The sequence below is a fragment of the Pristiophorus japonicus genome, chromosome 7 (genome assembly GCF_044704955.1).
Source record: "Pristiophorus japonicus isolate sPriJap1 chromosome 7, sPriJap1.hap1, whole genome shotgun sequence".
NCBI classification, from domain to species: domain Eukaryota; kingdom Metazoa; phylum Chordata; class Chondrichthyes; family Pristiophoridae; genus Pristiophorus; species Pristiophorus japonicus.
This window is the reverse complement of record NC_091983.1, coordinates 109432671-109455172: the sequence shown is the minus strand read 5'-3', so window position 1 is coordinate 109455172 and position 22502 is coordinate 109432671. Positions and strand designations below refer to the sequence as shown.

Sequence of the window (22502 nt, the reverse complement as noted above, 5' to 3'; positions counted from 1 at the left end):
AAGATTAATTGTCAGCTTGGCTTGGTGGTAGCATTTTCACCTCAGTCTGGATTTGAGCCATACTCCAGAATTTGAGCACATAATCAGTGTAGTGCTGTATTGTTGGAGGTGCCTTTCGGAATAAACAGAGGTCCCATCTGCCTCTTTTTTTTTTTCTTCTTGGGTGATAATGATCCTATGGTAATATTTGAAGAAGCAAGGGATGCAGGAACAGGGAGACCTGGCCGTATATGTTCACAAATCATTGAAGGTGGCAGGGCCTGTTGAGAAAGCGGTTAAAAAAGTTTATGGGATCCTAAGCTTTATAAATAGAGTCATAGAGATTAAAAGCACAAAGTTAGGATGAACCTTTATAGAACACTGGTTCGGTCATAACTGGAGTATTGTGTCCAATTCTGGGCACTGCACTTTAAAAGGATGTGGAGGTATTGGGGAGCGTGCAGAAAAGATTTACGAGAATGGTTCCAAGGATGAGGGACTTCAGTTACGTGGATAGACTGGAGAAGCTGGGGTTGTCTCCTTGGAGCAGAGAAGATTGAGAGGAAATTTGGTAAAGGTGGTCAAAATCATGAGGGGTCTAGACAGAGTAGATAGAGAGAAACTTGCCATTGGTGGAAGGGTTGAGAACCAGAGGACATAGATTTAAGGTGATTGGCAGCAGAACCAAAGGCGACATGAGGAAAAACTGTTTTACGCAGTGTGGTTATGATTTGTAATTTGTGGCTTTCTAAAGAGAATTGGATAAGTACCTGAAGGAAAAAAAATTGCAGGGCTTTGAGGAAAGGACGAGTGAGTGGGAATTGCTGAATTGCTCGTGCAGAGAGCCGGCACAGGTCCGACGGGCCAAATGGCCTCCGACTGTGTTGTAATGATTCTGATTCTCGTGATGTGCTTACCAGCATTTAACGATTAACCAACAACACCAAAATAGATTAACTGATTCTCCAAACCTACAACCCTCCAAGAGAGTGTGTCCCTGAGTTCCTTTGCCCTACCATTGGCGGCCGTGCCTATACTTATCTGGGGTCTAAGCTCTAGAATTCCCTGCCTAAACTTCTCTGCCTCTCTACACCTCTCCTTTAAAACACTCCTTAAAACCTACTTCTTTGACCAAGCTTTTGATCACCTGTCCTAATATCTTGGCTCGTTGTCAATTTCTGTCTGATAACGCTCCTGTGAGTCACCTTGGGATTTTTTACTACATTAAAGAGACTGTATTTTGTTGTTTATCGCAGTGTTGATTATAGATTGGAGAGGATGTTCCCAGATTTTTCTTCCCCAATAGTGATTTGGGTTTTTTATCTGCTTTTATGCTTCTCCCAGGAGATCACATGGTTTTCGGTGTGGTGGAGTGTATATGTTGTGATACGCAAGGTATCTCAATTGTGTGGGATAGGCCCAATCGACCAGAGAGTCTTCCTTACCTGTCCATCATTGTTCGTATGCTCGTACAACCATCTTTTTTGCTAATTGTTAGGATTTTCTTTCGAGGACCTGAGGCGGGGGTGGGGGGTGGCGGGCAGCGGGCAGGGGATTGTTTTTGAACATTGAAGAGGGGGCCATCAGTTGAGGAACAGAACCAGAGAAATGGAATAGCTGATTGATCTTTCAGCTACCTCCAGAGCAGGGAAACTGAAACTCCCTGAATTCAAGGACTGATGTCAGTTTGACTCCTTACGCCCCTGAACTAAATAACTCGCCCCAATCAATTGTCCCATCCCTTTCCCTGTCATTAGTGTGAAAGTCTGCTAATTATAGCAACGTAGGCCATTGAGCCCCTCGAGCCTGTTCCGCCATTCAATGAGACATGGCTGATCTGCATCCTAACTCCGTATGCCAGCTTTTGCAGCATATCCCTTGATACCTTTGGTTAACAAAAATCTATCTATCAGATTTAAAATTAACAATTAATCTAGCATCAATTGCCGTTTGCGGAAGAGAATTCCAAACTTCGACACTGCTTTATGTTTCTTAATTTCACTCCTGAAATGTCTGGCTCTAATTTTTAGAAGATGCCCCCAAGTCCTAGACTCCACAACCAGTGGAAATAGTTTCTCTCGATCTACCCTATCAGTTCCCTTTTAATACTTTGAAAACTTTGATCAAATCACCTCTTAACCTTCTAAATTCCAGGGAATACAACCTTAATTTGTAATTGCTCCTTGTAATTTAACCCTTGGATTTGGGTATCATTCTGGTAAACTTACTCAGCACTCCCTCCAAAGCTGATATATCCTTCCTAATGTGTGGTGCCCAGAGCTGCCCACAGTACTCCAGGTGCTGTCTAACCAGGGCTCTGTTATAGCTGCAGCATAACTTCTATCCCTTCATCTAGGCAATTGAAACTTGTCCAGGAGATTACTCTGGTCCTGAATTCCCTGTAGTACCAACCTTCTGTAAGAGGTGATTTCCATCCTTGCCAGAAACAGGTCCAGCTCTCGCTTGAAGGTATTCAACAATTCAGCATCCACCGTACGAGATGTCGGCCTGTTCCAGAGGTCCACTATTCTCTGGGAAGTGCAGATGTACCAAAATCTTTATGTAGCGCTAAAGGTAGCAAGGGAGAATGGTGCTGTCGAAGTAATCTTGGTGAATTGCTGCATTGCATCCTGCAGCCACAGTATGCAGATGATGGGAGAAGGTGGAAATCGAGTTCAGTGTCCTGGATTGTGTTGAGCTTCTTGAGTGTTGTGGCTGCACCCATCCAGGTGAATGATGCACCTGTCCATGACCGTATTGATAGCAGTCGTTGATTGGACAGTGGGCCGTCAGGGCGTAGGAGCGGCTAGAGATCGTGGAGCGATGTGATCAGGGCCCAGGAGAGGCGCGAGTTCGGGGCCCAGAAGAGGCGAGGGCCCAGATGCAGTACGAGACAGCCCACACTACAATATGTGTGCGCACTAGGTCTGTGCAGCAGAGCTTGATACTATACAGTATAAATGCACACGAGGCCCATGCTTGAGAGAAGGTCAGTCTGTGACCTGTCCTTTATTTCATAGCACTCAAGTGAAGGGAGTGGGTGGAGCTTCCCCTTTTGTATCTGAAGGTCTAGGTTAGGAGTGTCTTCCACAAGTTCACCACCTAGTGGTCAGTGTTCTCACAGTGTGCAACTTAGGTCAGATTATACATGGGTTACAATGCTGGTTGAATACATGACAGAGCTGGTCTCCAGTCGTCTTGGTTAATCCTTGCCACTGGACCAAGACATCGCTCTGTCAAACCCGTGTTGTGGCTGGTGTGTAACAGCCAACACAGGTTAAAAAAAATCCACGCACGGGCATCTTCCACCCTTCAACATGTAGTTCGGGACCGGGAATATTGGGTCCTTCATTGAAACACCTGTGAATTCATCCCTTTTTGGTGTGGAAGCAAGTCATCCTCGATACGAGGGACTTGTCTATGATGATGATGACATTTATAGGACTTGGCTGTTTGCAATTTGGCTGCCAAGTTTGCCTATGTATTAAGTGACTAGGCATCAAAAGTAATGTTGCATAGGAAGCACTTTGAGACGTCTTGGGGACTTAAAAGTTGCGATTATAAATAAGTTATTTATTTCTGTCTCGTCACTTTTTTAATAAGACTGGGATATGCAAGACTGCGTGTGACTGCCTCATTGTATATGGTGGGTCAAATAGGTGAAGAAGTGGAAAATGGAGTTGGGTGGACAGTCGGTGGTTCCCGATAACTAACCTCACTGGAGGTTGCCAAAATCTTATGGTTGCTACTTTGACTGAACCCACCTCAAAGTTGTGTATAAGCTCACGAGAATAAAAAAAAATTATCAATGGGACCATAAACCTCATTATGATTGGCTTAACATTTCTTGTCTGTCATCTGTATCAAATGGCTTTCACCTTTGGGGAAAAATAGTCTTTTTGAGGACTGTGTTGAGAACTGAGTGACAATAGGTTGGATTGGGCTCGCTGCAGAGAAACCGTACACTTTGGTGAGTGCTGTTAATGAGCCCATCAAGAAAACTGAGATCTAAGGCTACATTTTCTACAAGTGGTGCTCACGATGTATCTACAGGCCACATACAACCATAATTATTTCGACTGGCTTTATGTTGAAAAGAGGTTCTCTGTCACTCTACAAAAAGGTTGAATCAGATATGCCAGTTGATGACGTGTACTCAATTCAAGAATTATTTATCAAATTTTGTTCTTGAGAAGTACCAGAGATCAACGAGTAAATAAAATCAAAATAATTCTATTTGAAAAATTCCAAAAGTGATTACAAAGCCAGTTATATTGCGGAAGAATGGCGCCATGTGTTGTGATAATTGGGCTATTCTCAGTATTTGGTGTAATGCAAATACAGCTGTTTTGATCTATATATGTTCACGAATTTCTTGCAATTTTATGTACTTTTACAGCAATCAACTCCAACAAGTAATGCAGAGGCTGTGAAAAATGAACCAGAAAGTAAACATAAAGGTACAGTTCAAAAACCCTAGTGGCACACGCTATCTCCAAGTCTGTTTCTGACCAATTTATTTTCAGATGCCAATGCTTCAACTTTGTCAACTTTATCAGAAATGTCAGTCGGTAGTTGGAAATTGGAATGGCTAAAGAAAGCAAATCGTATTATATCAATGCTAAAAATATATAGTTCTTTATAGTGTAGATAATAGTATTCATGGATATTAGAAATGTTTTTGTGCGATGGACCAAAAAAGATTACTTCTGCTTTTAACATCAACATGGATCTACTGCCCTCTGGAGGAAGTGACCAGTTGTACAGTGCACCTCTTCAGATTAAAATCCAGTTGTTGAACATTTGTTCAAAGGCCATGGCAAATCCAAGTAGTCATATGAAATTGAAGATCAGATACCAATAGTTCAGTTGAAGTGCAATCAACCAGATCAAAATATGGCACAAGAATGTTAAAATATCTCCTCCAAAAGGTTGATCACAAAACAATTTCCAGTCCTGAAGATATAAGAACATAAGAACATAAGAATTAGGAACAGGAGTAGGCCATCTAGCCCCTCGAGCCTGCTCCGCCATTCAACAAGATCATGGCTGATCTGGCCGTGGACTCAGCTCCACTTACCCGCCCGCTCCCCATAACCCTTAATTCCCTTATTAGTTAAAAATCTATAAGCTAAAAAGACATAGATACTTTGAGAGCCAAATGAGATGTTTTCTTTGCTCCTGTATTTTAGTTGCCCCCGTCTACTGGTGGTGTCATATCTAAAAAGGAAACGGTAAGCATTAAGCAGACTTAAAAAAAAAAAATCCAATTCAGTCCCTGATAAAAGTTAGGCTCCATGTCTATATGATGCATTAAATAGTGAATGTACAATCTTAGCATCACCTAATCACTACTACTTGACCCGTCTTGCAGTATACAGAGTGCAATGATTGAGATTTATATGTTTCTAGTTAGTTTGCTGTAGTTGATAAATCATCGGCTATTCGATCTGTTGATTTGGAATTGCTGCTGTTAACATTGAATATTTTCTCCACCATACAGCCTGTAATATAGCTGGTTAAATGTATTTTTTTGTAAGTAAGTATTTCTTGATATTTGCAGCTGTGTTTTGAGTTTTTTTTGGTATTTTTATCATGAAACTCCCCAACTATTTAAAAGAAAAACTGAACAGTCTTTTAGAAATCTGACACAATTCACATCTCGTTATGGGTTGCTTTTTGTGGTATAGATTAGCTGTGTGGTTGGTAATGAAGAAAGCTGTAGCCTGGAGGAAGATATCAATCAACTGGCCAGGTGGGCAGAAGTGTGAGGTAATGCATTTTGGGAGGGCTAACAAGGAAAGGGAATACACAATAAATGGTAGGATACTGAGAAGTGTAGAGGAACAAAGGGACCTTGGAGTGCATATTCACAGATCCCTGAAGGTAGCAGGACAGGTTAGGAAGGCATACAGAATACTTGCCTTTATTAGCCAAGGCATAGAATACAAGAGCAGTGAGGTTATGCTTGAACTGTATAAAACACTAGTTAGGTCACAGCTGGAGTACTGCGTGCAGTTCTGGTCATTGCATTACAGGTAAGATGTGATTGCACTAGAGAGGGTACAGAGGAGATTTATGAGGACTGGAGAATATTAGTTCCAAGGAAAGTTTGGATAAGATGTGCTTGTTTTCTTTGGAACAGAGGAGGCTGAGGGGAGACCTTATGAGGGGCTTGGGTAGAGTGGATAGGATGTACCTATTTCCCTTCGCAGAGTAGTCAACAGCCAGGGAGCGTAGATTTAAAGTAATTGGCAGAAGGTTTAGAGGGGAAATTTCTTCACCCAGAGGGTGGTGGGGATCTGGAATTCACTGCCTGAAAGGGTGGTAAAGGCAGGAACCCTCACGGCATTTAAAAAGTACTAGGATGTGCACGTGAAGTGCCATAACGTACAGGGCTGCGGACCAAGAGCTGGAAAGTGGGATTAGGCTGGATAGCTCTTCATTGGCCGGCCAAAATGGCCTCCTCCTATGCTGTAAATTTCTATGATTCTAGGAGCAGCACTCGGGATTGCCACAAAGCAGGGAAAGTTGATGGGAAGGGAGGACAGAGTTGGGTGCTGAGAAGTCAGTATTGCCATTTGGTTGTAATTGCATCTCCATTCTGAAAATTATGAGTTTGAAACAATACATTTGAGATGTTGCCCTGATTTTTGCATAGCATGAGCTTCAAAAATGTATTAGTTTTCATAAGGGTATACACTAATAATGTAACTTATCTTTGTACTTGGTAATATGACTTTTGAGTATTTCTTTGAATCAGTGGCTCACACATTAATTAGAAAGTCGATAGTCACGACTTTTTACAGTGATTAAAATTTGGATAATGGGGAAGTATATCATTTTTCATTTTGAGAATTGAAGAATATCACCGTAAAGAGTATGACACAGATTCTGGAACCAGTAGTTTATTTCTTAAGTACTTTTGATGGGCATAATATACCAATCATAAATTTTGTTTTACTCAAATTTTGTTAGTGAGTCAGTTTTGCAATGAAAATAATTCCAGGAGATGGTTGGGTTGGGTGTTTCAACTAGATTGGAGAAGAACGTCCCATGGAGACTGATTTGGTCAAGGTTAATAAAATGAAAGCAATATGAAAAGGTGGAGTGCAAGCACACTTATTATGCATCGGATATTAGAAGATTGGGAATGGGATAGAATTATCGAAGTTTACAGCATGGAAGGAGGCCATTTCGGCCCATGTCCGTGCCAGCCAACAAAGAGCCATCCAGCCTAATCCCACTTTCCAGCTTTTGGTCCGTGGCCCTGTAGGTTATGGCACTTCAGGTGCACATCCAAGTACTTTTTAAATGTGGTGAGGGTTTCTGCCTCTACCGCCCTTTCAGGCAGTGAGTTCCAGACCACCGCAACCCTCTGTGAGAAGAAATTTCCTCTCAAATCCCCTCCAAACCGTCTACCAATTACTTTAAATTAATGCCCTCGGTTGTTGACCCCTCTGCTAAGGGAAATAGGCCCTTTCTAGCCACTATATCTAGGCCCGTCATAATTTTATACACTTCAATGAGGTCTCCCCTCAGTCTCCTCTGTTCCAATGAAAACAAATCCAGCCTATCTATCCTCCGCTTAGATTCTCTACTCCCTGCAACATCCTCGTAAATCTCCTCTGTACTCTCTCCAGTGCAATCACGTCCTCATGTAATGCAGTGACCAGAACTGCACGCAGTACTCCAGCTTTGGCCTAACCAGTGTTTTATACAGTTTAAGCATAACCCCGCCTACTCTTGTATTCTATGCCTCGGCTAATAAAGGCAAGTATTCCGTATGCCTTCTCAACCACATTATCTACCTGGCCTACTTTCGGGGATCTATGGACATGCACTCCAAGGTCCTTTTGTTCATCTACATTTCTCAGTATCCTACTATTTAATGTGTATTCCCTTTCCTCGTTGGTCCTCCCAAAATGCATTACTTCACACTTCCCTGGATTAAATTCCATTTGCCACTGTTCTGCCCACCTGACCAGTTGATTGATATCTTCCTGCAGTCCGCAACATTCTTCATTATCAACCACACAGCCGATTTTAGTGTCATCTGCCAACTTCTTAATCATACCCCCAATATTCAAGTCTAGATCATTGATGTATATCACAAAAAGCAAGGGAGCTGGTACTGAGCCCTGTGGAACCCCACTGGAAACATCCTTCCATTTGCAAAAACACCCATCAACCATATTACCCTTTGCTTCCTGCCTCTGAGCCAATTTGCCACTTTGCCCTGGATTCCATGGGCTTTTACTTTTATGACCAGTCTGCCATGTGGGACCTTAGCAAAAGCTTTGCTAAAATCCACATACACTACATCATACGCTTTGCCTTCATCGACCCTCCAGGGCTAGGATAACCCTGAAAGTGCCACAAACTGAGAATGGGAGGGATGAACAGAGGAAAATTAGTTCCAGATTTTGGATCTTGGATGAAGATACAAGTGCTTATTTTGTTCAATAAGTACCACCAGATACCAAGTTTAACTCTTAAGTGACACAGAGCAACTTTCCTGGCCAAAGGGATAGGTCAAGGCTCAGGAGTGTTCAAGTACAAACGAGGTTGGAGCATAAGGAACACAAATATTAGAAAGGAATGAAAGGATATTGAGCATGCCAGAATTACATTTGGACCATCCACGTTGTTGCAATTAGACCTACACTCTTTTTTTTTCTTCCTATCCTCCAACCAGTGGTCTCTTCTAAGAAGTCCCATTCTGTGAAGAGGCAAGATGAGTTTTGTAGGCCCATTTTAACTACTCATGAAAATTTTGAAGTTGCCGTGATATTGAATTGTTCAATTGAAATTTGTCAAAATAACATTGCTGATGTTTTTAAATATAGTTTTGGTTCACTCCTGAGTAGTGCCTTATGGCAAGGGCCTCCTGAATCTATATCCTGGTGGCACAGGGCATATCCAGGGATAGTGATGGAGACTATGGCTGAAAGGTCTGATTCTGTGAGTGTGACTATGTTGGACCATTGCTTGACTAGTCATAGAAACATAGAAACATAGAAAATAGGTGCAGGAGTAGGCCATTCGGCCCTTCTAGCCTGCACCGCCATTCAATGAGTTCATGGCTGAACATGCAACTTCAGTACCCCATTCCTGCTTTCTCACCATACCCCTTGATTCCCCTAGTAGTAAGGCCTTCATCTAACTCCTTTTTGAATATATTTAGTGAATTGGCCTCAACAACTTTCTGTGGTAGAGAATTCCACAGGTTCACCACTCTCTGGGTGAAGAAATTCCTCCTCATCTCGGTCCTAAATGGCTTCCCCCTTATCCTTAGACTGTGTCCCCTGGTTCTGGACTTCCCCAACATTGGGAACATTCTTCCTGCATCTAACCTGTCTAACCCAGTCAGAATTTTAAACGTTTCTATGAGGTCCCCTCTCATTCTTCTGAACTCCAGTGAATACAAGCCCAGTTGATCCAGTCTTTCTTGATAGGTCAGTCCCGCCATCCCGGGAATCAGTCTGGTGAACCTTCGCTGCACTCCCTCAATAGCAAGAATGTCCTTCCTCAGGTTAGGAGACCAAAACTGTACACAATACTCCACGTGTGGCCTCACCAACACCCTGTACAATTGTAGCAACACCTCCCTGCCCTTGTACTCAAATCCCCTCGCTATGAAGGCCAACATGCCATTTGCTTTCTTAACCGCCTGCTGTACCTGCATGCCAACCTTCAATGACTGATGTACCATGACACCCAGGTCTCTTTGCACCTGCCCTTTTCCTAATCTGTCACCATTCAGATAATAGTCTGTCTCTCTGTTTTTACCACCAAAGTGGATAACCTCACATTTATCCACATTATACTTCATCTGCCATGCATTTGCCCACTCACCTAACCTATCCAAGTCACTCTGCAGCCTCATAGAATCCTCCTTGCAGCTCACACTGCCACCCAACTTAGTGTCATCCGCAAATTTGGAGATACTACATTTAATCCCCTCGTCTAAATCATTAATGTACAGTGTAAACAGCTGGGGACCCAGCACAGAACCTTGCGGTACCCCACTAGTCACTGCCTGCCATTCTGAAAAGTCCCATTTACTCCTACTCTTTGCTTCCTGTCTGACAACCAGTTCTCAATCCATGTCAGCACACTACCCCCAATCCCATGTGCTTTAACTTTGCACATTAATCTCTTGTGTGGGACCTTGTCGAAAGCCTTCTGAAAGTCCAAATATACCACATCAACTGGTTCTCCCTTGTCCACTCTACTGGAAACATCCTCAAAAAATTCCAGAAGAATTGTCAAGCATGATTTCCCTTTCACAAATCCATGCTGACTTGGACCTATCATATTACCTCTTTCCAAATGCACTGCGATGACATCCTTAATAATTGATTCCATCATTTTACCCACTACCGATGTCAGGCTGACCGGTCTGTAATTCCCTGTTTTCTCTCTCCCTCCTTTTTTAAAAAGTGGGGTTACATTGGCTACCCTCCACTCCATAGGAACTGATCCAGAGTCAATGGAATGTTGGAAAATGACTGTCAATGCATCCACTATTTCCAAGGCCACCTCCTTAAGTACTCTGGGATGCAGTCCATCAGGCCCTGGGGATTTATCGGCCTTCAATCCCATCAATTTCCCCAACACAATTTCCCGACTAATAAGGATTTCCCTCAGTTCCTCCTCCTTACTAGACCCTCCGACCCCTTTTATATCCGGAAGGTTGTTTGTGTCCTCCTCAGTGAATACCGAACCAAAGTACTTGTTCAATTGGTCCGCCATTTCTTTGTTCCCCGTTATGACTTCCCCTGATTCTGACTGCAGGGGACCTACGTTTGTCTTTACTAACCTTTTTCTCTTTACATATCTATATAAACTTTTGCAATCCGTCTTAATGTTCCCTGCAAGCTTCTTCTCGTACTCCATTTTCCCTGCCCTAATCAAACCCTTTGTCCTCCTCTGCTGAGTTCTAAATTTCTCCCAGTCCCCGGGTTCTCTGCTATTTCTGGCCAATTTGTATGCCACTTCCTTGGCTTTAATGCTATCCCTGATTTCCCTTGATAGCCACGGTTGAGCCACCTTCCCTTTTTTATTTTTACGACAGACAGGAATGTGCAATTGTTGTAGTTCATCCATGTAGTCTGTGGGATGGCTCTCCTAATTTTGGCACAAGACCCCAGATGTCAGTGGGGAGGACATAGCAGGGTCGACTCGGCTGCGTGTGCCATTGTCGTGTCTGAAGCCGGTACCGAGGTCGATGTCGGGTGGTTCATTGGGTTTTATTCTTCATTGTTTCTCGTAGCGACTTGTTATAACTGAGTGACTTGCTCGGCCATTTCAGAGGACAGTTAAGAGTCAACCACATTGCTGTGGGTCTGGAGTCACATATAGGCCAGACTAGGTATGAATGGTAGATTTCTTTCCCTAAAGGACATTAGTGAGCCCGATAGTTTCATGGGGCCCAAATTTGGCTCACCCGTTTTTTCGGCGCACTCACCAGAGATGCGCTGACTTCGTAGGCTGAAAACGGCGCCAAAAAGATCTCCCCGGAATCTGGCCACTCTATTGACTCTCCCGTGGCTTGGCGCTGCATGGCCAGTGGATTTTGGGTGGAGCTAGGGCCCTGCACGTGAAAGCGTGGCGGCAGTTGTCTGCATGCACATTAGAGTATTCGCGCATGCGCAGTAACTCCTGATGATGATGCGTGCTGCAGCGTGGGACCCGATGCGTCCCGCCCCTATCCCAGGCCAAGTGGCCTGCTGCACAGTAACGAGAAAAGCCTGCCTGCCTTCTAAAGCACTTCCTCCTTTTGTTGGCTGCCTGCATTATTGCCACTTTATGTTGATATTCTATACACAACTTGAAGACTTGAGGACATTGCCATGCAAAGGTTCAGGTAGAATTGTCCATTTTGAAATCCATCTCAAAAGTTTGATCGGGGTGGGCGGTGGAGTTTTGATGCGGGGGGGGGAGGGGGGGGGTGGGTGAGTTTTGATCGCGGGGGGGGGGGAAGGTGATAACTATGCAACCAGAAATTTTAATGAGCTTACTCAAGACTTTCCTTAACCCCGTCGATGAAAATACGTTCCTACATAAGAACATAAGAATTACAAGCAGGAGGTACTTCTATTTTTCATTTGGGTATTTTGAAAAAATTATGTAAATATGTCTCTTTAGTATTTTTGTAGTTTAAGCTTCCATGACTGCTTCTGTTGTATAGTAAATTAACTTTGCGAAGTTTGTCATATGATGTCCTGTATAGCTGTTTGATCCTATTCACATTCTTTGGTCAAGTCATTAGTACCTACCTGTGCTGATTTCTTAACTCTCCAAGGGTTTTCTGTGCGGCCAGAAGTGGCCACATACACTGGCCTAAGTTAGTTTGGAGTAATTATTAGCTGTCCAAAGTGGCCTAAATGGCCAAAACAGGCATAGGTGGCTGGTAACGCCTCTTTTGGGGAAAAAAAACTAAAGTAAACTTGAAAAAAAATCCTAACCAACTCACTTGCACTAGCGCAAATTGAATGTGTAAAATGGGGATTTTTAAGCTGCTCCAGAAAAATCAAGTTGCTCCAAAAAAAAAAGGAGCGAATCCTGGGCAATTTTGAGCCCATGGTCACCATTACTGATACTAGCTTTTTATTCCAGATTTATTTAATTAACTGAATTTAAATTCCGCAGCTGCCGTAGTTGAACTACATAAAGTATGGTACTACTTATTCATTAACAGTTAAGCATACATATTTAGTTGCATAAACACTCCCATCTTATGCGGTTCATTTTCATTTTAGTTAAGGAATATTGCAAAGCAGTTTTTGCATATGAAGCAACCAATTCTGATGAACTTAGCATTAAAGAAGGAGATCATATTCTGCTGACAAGTAAGGTAAGCTTTCCCTTGGATTAAAAAAGATAAGTAGTCAGTTTTTAATCATTTCTTACAAACTTCTTCATCACGAGGCTTAACAATATGCCTGTCAATAGTCTTGTGATCTTTATTACTATACATCTGCCTTTATTTGGATAAGTAGCTCATCAGAGTCACTTTCCCTCACGGGCATCAATTCAACCTTTGGATTTACCAGGGGAGATTGGGCTTCTTCATAAATTGAATAAAGTCTGAGCGATTGTATCTGTTGAATAGTTCCACTATACTGATTGTACTTCAAAATAGTTCATCTTGAAAACCATATTTCTTTACTGACTTCTAAATAGTAATTTTTGATGGCGACCCTTCTGCAGGAATATCAGTCTGATGGTATCTGAGAGATGCAGTCTGCAGAAAAGAACACTTTTTAAATTGTTATCTGTGAAACTGGCATGGTATTGAAAATAGGCTTTAAGTTAGCTTTTGAATTGTTTTTAGACTTTGGCTTCTGTAAACTGACATTAAAGGTTAAGACCAGTTGATCCTCTAACAGTTGCTTTTAATAAAAGCGCAATAACCCCACTACTTGGCAAATGGTATTCTTTGAATCTTATTGAAAGTTGAAAATTCTCTAATTTTCATTCCTTTGTTACAGGATACAGGAGATAGGGGATGGTGGAAAGGAGAACTAAATGGCAAGCAAGGGGTCTTCCCAGACAACTTTGTGGTCGTGGTTTCAGAAACTGAAAGAGAGGTACATTTGTGCTGAGGATGAGAAGTTCAGGCAGAACCTTCTGCCATTATTGTTTTGTATCATAAAATGGTATTCAATTTGTAGGACTTATGCTTTTATTTTTCCTGATGGTATTCCTTAGTCTATTTTGACACTCTAAACTGCCTCAAGCACCTCTCATCTATTCTTTAGGTTCAGTTTCTTACCATTAATGACATTCTAAGCTATAGTTGGAGCTTCAGAGCAAATGAGAGATAGCTTCTCCAAGTAGCATTTCATGACTTTATAGCAGTGGGAACTGGAGGAACAATTGCTAATGAATGTGGAAATTTATTGGGAAAGAGAAAATAGTGAACAGTATTGAGAACTTGGAGACACATTAATCAGTCAGGAGACAACTAAGGGAGATAATGGATCGAGCGTGAGCAAGGGGTGGGAAGCAGGAGTACAAGTATGGGGAGAAAAGGATATCCCTGTGCTAATAGTGGTTAGAATTTTGTGAAACTCCTGTTACTATCTCTTGCATCTGCAAAGTTGCACATAGATGGTGCTGAAACAGGTTATTTTTGAATCCTGAGCTTTTTAATTGGGAAACAAAAATAGACTCTGATGCTATTAATGTGAACTGGTAAAAGCTGTTTACATACTCTTCAGGCAAGTGCTCAGCAAAAATGTTAAAACTAATTTCTAGGGAAAGTGCGAGGGCAAAAATTCTGGAGAAAGAATAATTTCCACCAATATTTTTCTAGTTTTGTATGTCACAAGTGTCACTTGTTTGATTGTATGCTTGCTTTGGGACCATTTATTTAGAAGTTTATGTTTGTCATGAAAGTTTTTTGTTTAATTCTTTGCAAAACAACCAATTTCAGACCTCCCCCCCCCCCCCCCCCCCCACCCAATTTCCAAGGCTCATTGTAGTTTAGTGATGTAGCTATGTTCTTTGGCAAATCAGTCTTTTCTAAAGAGAAATTATAGCCATTTCCTGCAAAACTTATTTGATCTTAATTACTACTGCAATAAAAACTAAAACATATTTTTTTTTATGCAGGTTATTGCTGCTCCCAAAACTCTTGCAAAATTACTTCCAAAACCAGAGCTTGATGATGTAAGTCACCTTTTAAGGAGGAAAAAAAAATCTGCATTGTAGGATGTTTCTATATGGCTTTAGTATATTGGTTGTAGTAAGCTATACAGGTCTAACGTTCGGGACCGAGGCCATTCTGGTTTTCGGGTTTTTCCGGATTACGGAGAAGAAATCCGATGTTCCAAATCCAGAAACCCTTGGGCCAACTTTGGTGTATTTACGGATTTCAGAGCATTACATCCGACGGCCTGAAGCTGCGCCGGGCTGCATTTGTTTTGGATTCCTGCTTGGCAAAAGGTATGTACAGCTTAAAAGTCTGGTTTTCGCGATATATTTCCAGATTCCTGACAACGACTTTTGCAATCTGCACAATGTCCGGTTTTCGGACAATTCCGTTTTTAGAACTCCGGATTTCGAACGTTCTTCCTGTAGAAAGTGTTTATCACGTAATTAACTATTGTAGCAGATCAAAGTTAAAATTATTTTTTGCTAGTGTTTGATATACTGATCTCAGGAGAAAATATGGGGAATGCGATTTATTTTTCCCAATGAACAGAAAAGAAAAATCTACATTGGATTCTATTGTAGCAATGGTCAAATTGTCTGGAGCAGTAGAGTATTATTCAGTGATGGTCTCTTATAGTGGTATCTAAAAGTTATGAAGTTCTTGTCAATGATTGACTTGCAGAAATGTATGATGTCTGCATAAATCATTTAAAATAATACTTCAGTTCTGACCTACACCATTACAAAATGCAGAGAGAGAAAGCAAAAATACAAATTATAAAATTAAATCAAAATGCATCTTTGCATTTTATTTAATGCTTCTGCAGATTAAAAATCCCAAAGCAAACGATGGTGTAGAATGTTGTTTTGGGTTTTTCATTTAACATTGCGACATATTTTGGTCTGTGGAACAGTGATATAAATATTTTAGCAAAACCATGCCTGTCTATTATTACTATTTTTTCTTAAGTATTTCTTCGTCTCTCCCACAACCTTGAACCACCTGTATCACCAGTAGCATATATCAATCACCAGTTAGTTATCTAGTCAGGATCATAAGTGGTTTATTTTCTGGGGTCCCCAAAAAAGATTTACGTTTTGATTGCTATTTAGCATATTCTGATAAATTTAATATTGTTGCTGTGGTTAGCAAGACAAGGAAGTTCGGAGCTTCAGAGTTGTGATGGATAAATTTAGGAAACAGCAGAAGTAATTTATTTAGCATAGGGGTCATTAGCAACAGTAATGAGTGGGTGGATGTTGCCAAAATATTTAAGGGTTTTAGAAGTTGGATACTGTAGAAGGAAGCAAGAACAAACATAAAGTGCATTGACACATCCTCGGGGAAAACCCAATGTGTTTTGCAACCATTGTGTTTCTTTGAGAAATTGTTTACTGTTCTTATGCAGGCAACTGCAGCAGCCAGTCTTTGCAAAGCAGTGCTCCACAAAGAGGAAATGATTTCAGATCAGATACACTCTTAGCAGAAAGATGATTAGATTGGTGTTTTGGAAGGATGAGATAACATGGACTTGTGAGCCTTCTCCACCTGAGCCTATCTTTTGCACACTCAGAATCCTTTGGCTCTGTGCCTTCATTATCTACACACCATGACTACCAGTGTTGGCATTTCCTTCTCTGTTGGCATCATCATAGGCTGTCCCTCGGAATCGAGGAAGACTTGCTTCCTCTCCTGAAGTGAGTTCTTTGGTGGCTGAACAGTCCAATACGAGAGCCACAGACTCTATCACAATTGGGACAGATAGTTATTGAGGGAAAGGGTGGGTGGGACTGGTTTGCCGCACGCTCTTTCCGCTGCCTGCGCTTTATTTCTGCATGCTCTCAGCGTTGAGACTCGAGTTGCTTAGCGCCCTCTCGGCTGCACTTCCTCCACTTAGGACGGTCTTTGGCCAGGGACTCCCAGGTGTCAGTGGGGATGTCGCACTTTATCAGGGAGGCTTTGAGGGTGTCCTTGTAACGTTTCCGCTACCCATCTTTGGCTCGTTTGCCATGAAGGAGCCCCGAGTAGAGCACTTGCTTTGGGAGTCTCGTGTCTTGCATGCGAATGATGTGGCCTGCCCAGCAGAGCTGATCGAGTGTGGTCAGTGCTTCAATGCTGGGGATGTTGGCCTGGACGAGGATGCTGATGTTGGTGTGCCTGTTCTCCCAGGGGATTTGTAGGATCTTGCGAAGACATCATTGGTGATATTTCTCCAGCGACTTGAGGTGTCTGCTGTACTTGGTCCATGTCTCTGAGCCATACAGGAGGGCAGGTATCACTACAGCCCTGTCGACCATGAGCTTGGTGGCAGATTTGAAAGCCTGGTCTTCAAACACTTTTTTTTTTTTTCCTCAGACAGCCGAAGGCTGCTCTGGCACACTGGAGGTGGTGTTGGATCTCGTGGTCGATGCCTGCTCTTGTTGATAGGAGGCTCCCGAGGTATGGGAAGTGGTCCACGTTGTCCAGGGCGGCACCATGGATCTTGATGACTGGGGGGCAGTGCTGTGTGGTGAGGACAAGCTAGTGGAGGACCTTTGTCTTACGGATGTTTAGCGTAAGGCCCATGCTTTCGTGTGCCTCCAGTAAATACGTTAACTATGTCCTGGAGTTCAGCCTCTATGTGCACAGACGCAGGCGCCGTCCGCGTACTGTAGTTCGACAACAGAGGTTGGGGTGGTCTTGGACCTGACCTGGAGATGGCGCTGGTTGAACAGGTTCCCACTGGTTCTGTAGTTTAGTTCCACTCCAGGGGGGAGCTTGTTGACTGTGAGGTGTATCATGGAGCGAGAAAGATTGAGAAGAGGGTTGGGGCTCTTACATGTTGTTGTATGTCTCACATACAAAATAGAGTAAGGTTGAAACAAAATACTAAGTTAAATTGGCCTAGAACATGTTTCATCTAAATTGTTTATGAAAGACATATCTCCAAATGTACTTTGAAGTCCAGCATTACAGAAAATGCAGGGAGAGAACTGGAAATATTTTGCAGTATACTGATAATACAAGATTCATAATTATCAATTTGGAGCAGAAATATTCCCTCAATGCTTTTAGTACTCGCCATCAGAGTACCAGAAAATGGGTTGATGATAAAGCCCTTTTATTATTGCCTCCCTGCTTTTGTATTCTGTTCCTCCAGAAATGAATCCCAGTATGGCCCTATCAAGTTGTTTGTGATTTATGTATCTGTAATCCCAGATCTCTTTGCTCCTCTACCCCATTTAATTTTTTACCCGCAAAGGAATAAGTGGCCTCCTTATTCCTCATACCTTGCACTTTGCTATATTGAATTTCAATTGCCACGTCTGCCCATTCTACAAGGCTGTTTATTTCTTTCTGTATTTTGGTCGAGTACTCCACATTATTAGTTATACCCCCCCCCCCCAATTTACTATCACCTGCAAATTCTGACTCCATGGGCTGGATTTTTGGTTCTGCTCATTTCGGGGTGGTAATGGCGGTGGGGCGGTAAAGTTTGCGCCCGGGAATAGTTTGCACCTCAGTCAGCAAAATTCAGCAGCTGGGCCCTGAGTGTGGGGCGGAGCGCGAAGGGAGGCATGAGACACCTCTCTTGGGGCGCTAGGCTGGCTGAGCAAGTGAAAATCCCAAGCTAAACAGCCGGCCTTGGAGTGCTCGAAGAGAGGCCTGGGGAGGGGAGAGTGGGGAACCCCTGAAAAAAACATCCAAAACAATTCCAATAAATAACTCGCGCCATCACAACATAAATCGTAAAATAAAAAACAATCATACTTACCTGAGGTCGATGTTACTTCACTGCAGCCGCTACAACTCTGATCACCTGCTTCCACAGACAGTTCCAACAGGGTGCTCTACGGATCGGATGGCAGCCAAAAATCGAGCCGGTGTCGCAACCAGGGGCGTTACACACCGGCTCGCCTCTTTGGGCAGCAAAACTGGCGGGGCTCTGGAAGCTGGCCGGCCGCCCGGAAGAGCTTGCCATCGCCATCGCCATAGCCGCCCCTCCAGGGCTAACGGGCGGCAGAAGGTGGAAAATCAAGCCCTTGCAAACTTCTTCATTTCCGAGTCCAAATAATTTATGTATATTGTGAACATTTGTGGTCCCAACATGGATCTCTGAGGGACACCACTTCCTACTTTCTGCAAATCTGAGAAACTTCCACAAACTCCTACCCTCTCTTCTGTTTTGTAGCCATCTTTCAATCCATTCTGCTATCTGGATCCTGACCCATTCACCCTGATCTTTATTGGCAAATCTTTTCAGCTTTGTTAATAAAGCTAATGGCAAACCGTGTTTTTTCACTACTATTGTGTGGAATACATCTTCCAACAGTCTGTGCATGCATACCATTGCTATTCACCGGTTAGATAATGGCCCCGTATTTGCAATCCAGATGACAGCGACGGCAGCATTCGCCGTCATTCCACTTTTGAAACTGATCACAACTTCGGGATTTGGTGCACGCACATGCAGAAATCCCGAAGTTGTGGTCAGTCATTCACTGCTCCTCCACAGGCTGCGTTGTGACCCCCCTCCCACCCCCCGACACAGAGCCTGTATAAAACACTAGTTAGGCCACAGCTGGAGTACTGCGTGCAGTTCTGGTCACCACATTACAGGAAGGATGTGATTGCACTGGAGAGAGTACAGAGGAGATTTACAAGGATGTTGCTGGGAGTGGAGAATCTAAGCTATGAGAACAGATTGGATAGGCTGCGTTTGTTTTCCTTGGAACAGAAGAGGCTGAGGGGAGACCTCATTGAGGTGTATAAAATTATGAGGGGCCTCTATCGTGGATAGAAAGGGTCTTATTTCCCTTAGTAGAGGGCTCAACAACCAGGGGACATAAATTTAAAGTAATTGGTACAAGGTATGGAGGGGATTTGAGGGGAAATTTCTTCACCCAGAGGGTTGTGGGGGTCTGGAACTCGCTCCCTGAAAGGGTGGTAGAGGCAGAAACCCTGAACCACATTTAAAAAGTACTTGGATGTGCACTTGAAATGCTGTGACCTGCACGGCTACAGACTGGAGCTGGAAAGTGGGATTAGACTGGATAGCCTCTTGTTGGCCGGCATGGACACGGTGGGTCAAAATAGCCTCTTTCTGTGCTGTAAATCTCTCTGAATCTATGAGAGCTAGCAATCCATATAATCACTCAAATCAGGACAATCGACACAAACTTCGGCTCTTCCGCAGTCATTACATTGCTAAATTTCCCACTAAAAGTTGGACGCAAAGGGATTAGGTGTAACTGGAGTTTAACAGTGTATTGACTGCTAAACAAAGGTTATGGGCCTGAAAAACTAATTTAATTTTGTGCTGTGCAAAATTTATCCATTTTAACAATGAAAATTTTAAAGAATTTTTTAAAATTATTATTTTTATCAACTTTATTTCAGCTTTGCCTTTTTCCCGTGTGAGAGCCCCAATTGTTGTTTTGCTCTCGAACATTTTTTTTAAAGTTCGAATTTTAAGAGCTTACCCACTTTCTTGTTTGCTGTCGAAGAATTCTGTGTTTTGATTGGCTGCTCAGATAGCTTGTTGATGTCATAGCAACTCACAGTGGGTGATCCCCACTATACACTGATTTAAATTGAACGTCGGAAAACCCAAAGTTCTCGACATGGATATCACTGGATCTTTGTGTGACGTTTACTTCAGGGCCTGTGGTGAACACCTTTGCTTCGCCACTGACCGCAAATTCTGAGCCAATCAACTTAAAATTCAAGACTGGGTCATTCAGTGGAGTTATTTTAGGTTTATATGTCCTTGAGATACCTTTTGAATTTTGTTCAAGGTTTGTTTGGGACTTGATCTTGCTGACCAATAAGAAATGCATTCTAAATTTGTCATCTTTTACGGTATTTTTTTCTAGCACTTCACATGAAAATCTTTGACAGGCAAGTTAATAATGCAATATTTTGGGAGTTAGTACAAAAATAGTTAATAAGTTCAAAGGGTAAAGTCACATCATGACTGTTGACACATTTTGTACTACATACACTCTCGTCACTTTTTAAGCTCCAGTTTCTTTTCACAGAAACCAAAAAAGCCACTGCCACCAACAAAAGTTCAAGGTATGTTATACTCACCAACTGTTGAAATATTTCACTGTTGTAACTGTGTTATAATACATTTCTCAGATTGTATACATTAAAGCCATTCCCTTTTAAATTAACCTAAGAAAAGCAAATGTGGGGGTGGGTGGAGTGGGGAGAGCGAAAAAGAGCTATTTCTGCTTCACTGAGATTTAAAACACACATTTCTGCAGAAAAACAAAGAATTTGTGATTTTTATGACCCCAACACATGCAAAAATGCTTCTCAGTAAATGAAGTACTTGTAGTCAGTGTAGTTACCATTGTGATATAGGAAAACATGGGAGACACAGCAAGGCCCTTCAAACATCAATAAATAAATGACAAAAAAAATATGTTTTGGTAGTGTTGGTTGAGGGATAAATATTGGCTAAGATACCGGAGAACTTCCCTGCTCTTCTGGAAAGCCCACCTAAGGTGAGAAGTGCTACCAATTCAGCAAAGGCTGCCACCATTCAAGTTTCATATAGCAGGGAAATTCTTTGACTTGCATTGTCTAAGAAAAGAAGAACAGGGCATTAGAGATCGAAAGGCAAGCATATGGTGTCCATTCCCTGTTGGAGTACAATCGAACATTGCAACTCAGTACAGTGGCAAATTGCTGATGTATAACCATGCTATTCTGCTACACCCTGCATTGATGCTTGAACATGCTGAGCCATCCAAGCGAATAACAATAAAGATTCACACACTCTTTTTCTCCCAAATATATAAATTAATTGTTTGAAATGGCTACCTAGACCTCAGTTCTCTGATATTCACGTAACAGCACGTGCTTTATTACTGGGATTTAATTGCGAAAAATAAATGAGTAATAGTGCTACCTTTCTCATTCATACACGCTCTCTTTTTCTTCTATTTTATTTCTTCACCACACGGTAATTTTGATAGAGAAAAAGACACGACTGGCGATGTTCTTGACCAACTGTGATGTGGTTTGTGAGAGTGGCTGTATGATGACACCTATCTTTTTCTCTCCCTACCCACCCTTCTGGAGAGATGACTTGGATCAGTGTTCCTCTATTCCAGTGGCCTGGCAGTTGGGATTATAAAATTATTATTTGTAATTGTCATCTAGCCCATATCAAAGAAACTATTTGATAACTTAACAGTTTGAAAATAACAAATTACTTAACAATCTAAACCTGTGGCTAAATTGTTGCATAATGCAATTGTAGTTTGCAATTTGAAAATAAAGTAAGACATCTATATGCAAAGCTCAGTTCAGGGACTGTACTTTGGATCCATTTGTTAAATGTGATTTATGACTTGACAAAATTATTTTGTTAAATGGGTCAGCACCTAGTGGTATATACGTGAAAAACATATGTAGTCTAACCGATTAACTATCCCCCTCAACACAAGTTGTTTCAGTTAAATACATTTTAAATTGTAATGATAACTAGGACCGTTGATTTTGATTACTAATTTGTAAGTAAAAATAACCTTTACTCTATCACTGGTTCCTGTTTCAGGATATCAATCTCCACTTGCGAAAGTCTAAGCTGAAATCTTATTTTTGTTTGAATGTTACATTTGAATTAACTTCAAAAACATAAAATTGACGAGGCAGTGTAATTTTAAGATTAAATCAAAACTAGTTCAACAGAGATTGCCTACTTAGTGATTGTCAAGATGGCTGCCTTTTTGGCATTTTGAGTATGAGGATTAATTTGGTGCAGATGTAGTTTCCATTTTATAGCAGGTTTTTGTACATAGTCTGTGAAATACTTTTGATTTACTGTTTAAACTGCACTGTGGAATGGAATGTACAGTTA

General features: G+C 42.0%; 1 protein-coding gene across 6 annotated transcripts in view; it reads left to right on the top strand.

Moving 5' to 3' along the window:
* Positions 1–22502, top strand: part of cd2ap (CD2-associated protein) — a 249038-nt gene that overhangs the window by 170687 nt on the left and 55849 nt on the right. For all 6 annotated transcript variants that reach the window (XM_070885236.1, XM_070885237.1, XM_070885240.1 and 3 more), the window contains 5 exons: positions 4379–4439; positions 12747–12841; positions 13479–13577; positions 14605–14661; positions 20668–20704. In XM_070885236.1, the coding sequence (XP_070741337.1) occupies positions 4379–4439; positions 12747–12841; positions 13479–13577; positions 14605–14661; positions 20668–20704 (349 nt within the window). The remainder of the gene's footprint in view (positions 1–4378; positions 4440–12746; positions 12842–13478; positions 13578–14604; positions 14662–20667; positions 20705–22502) is intronic.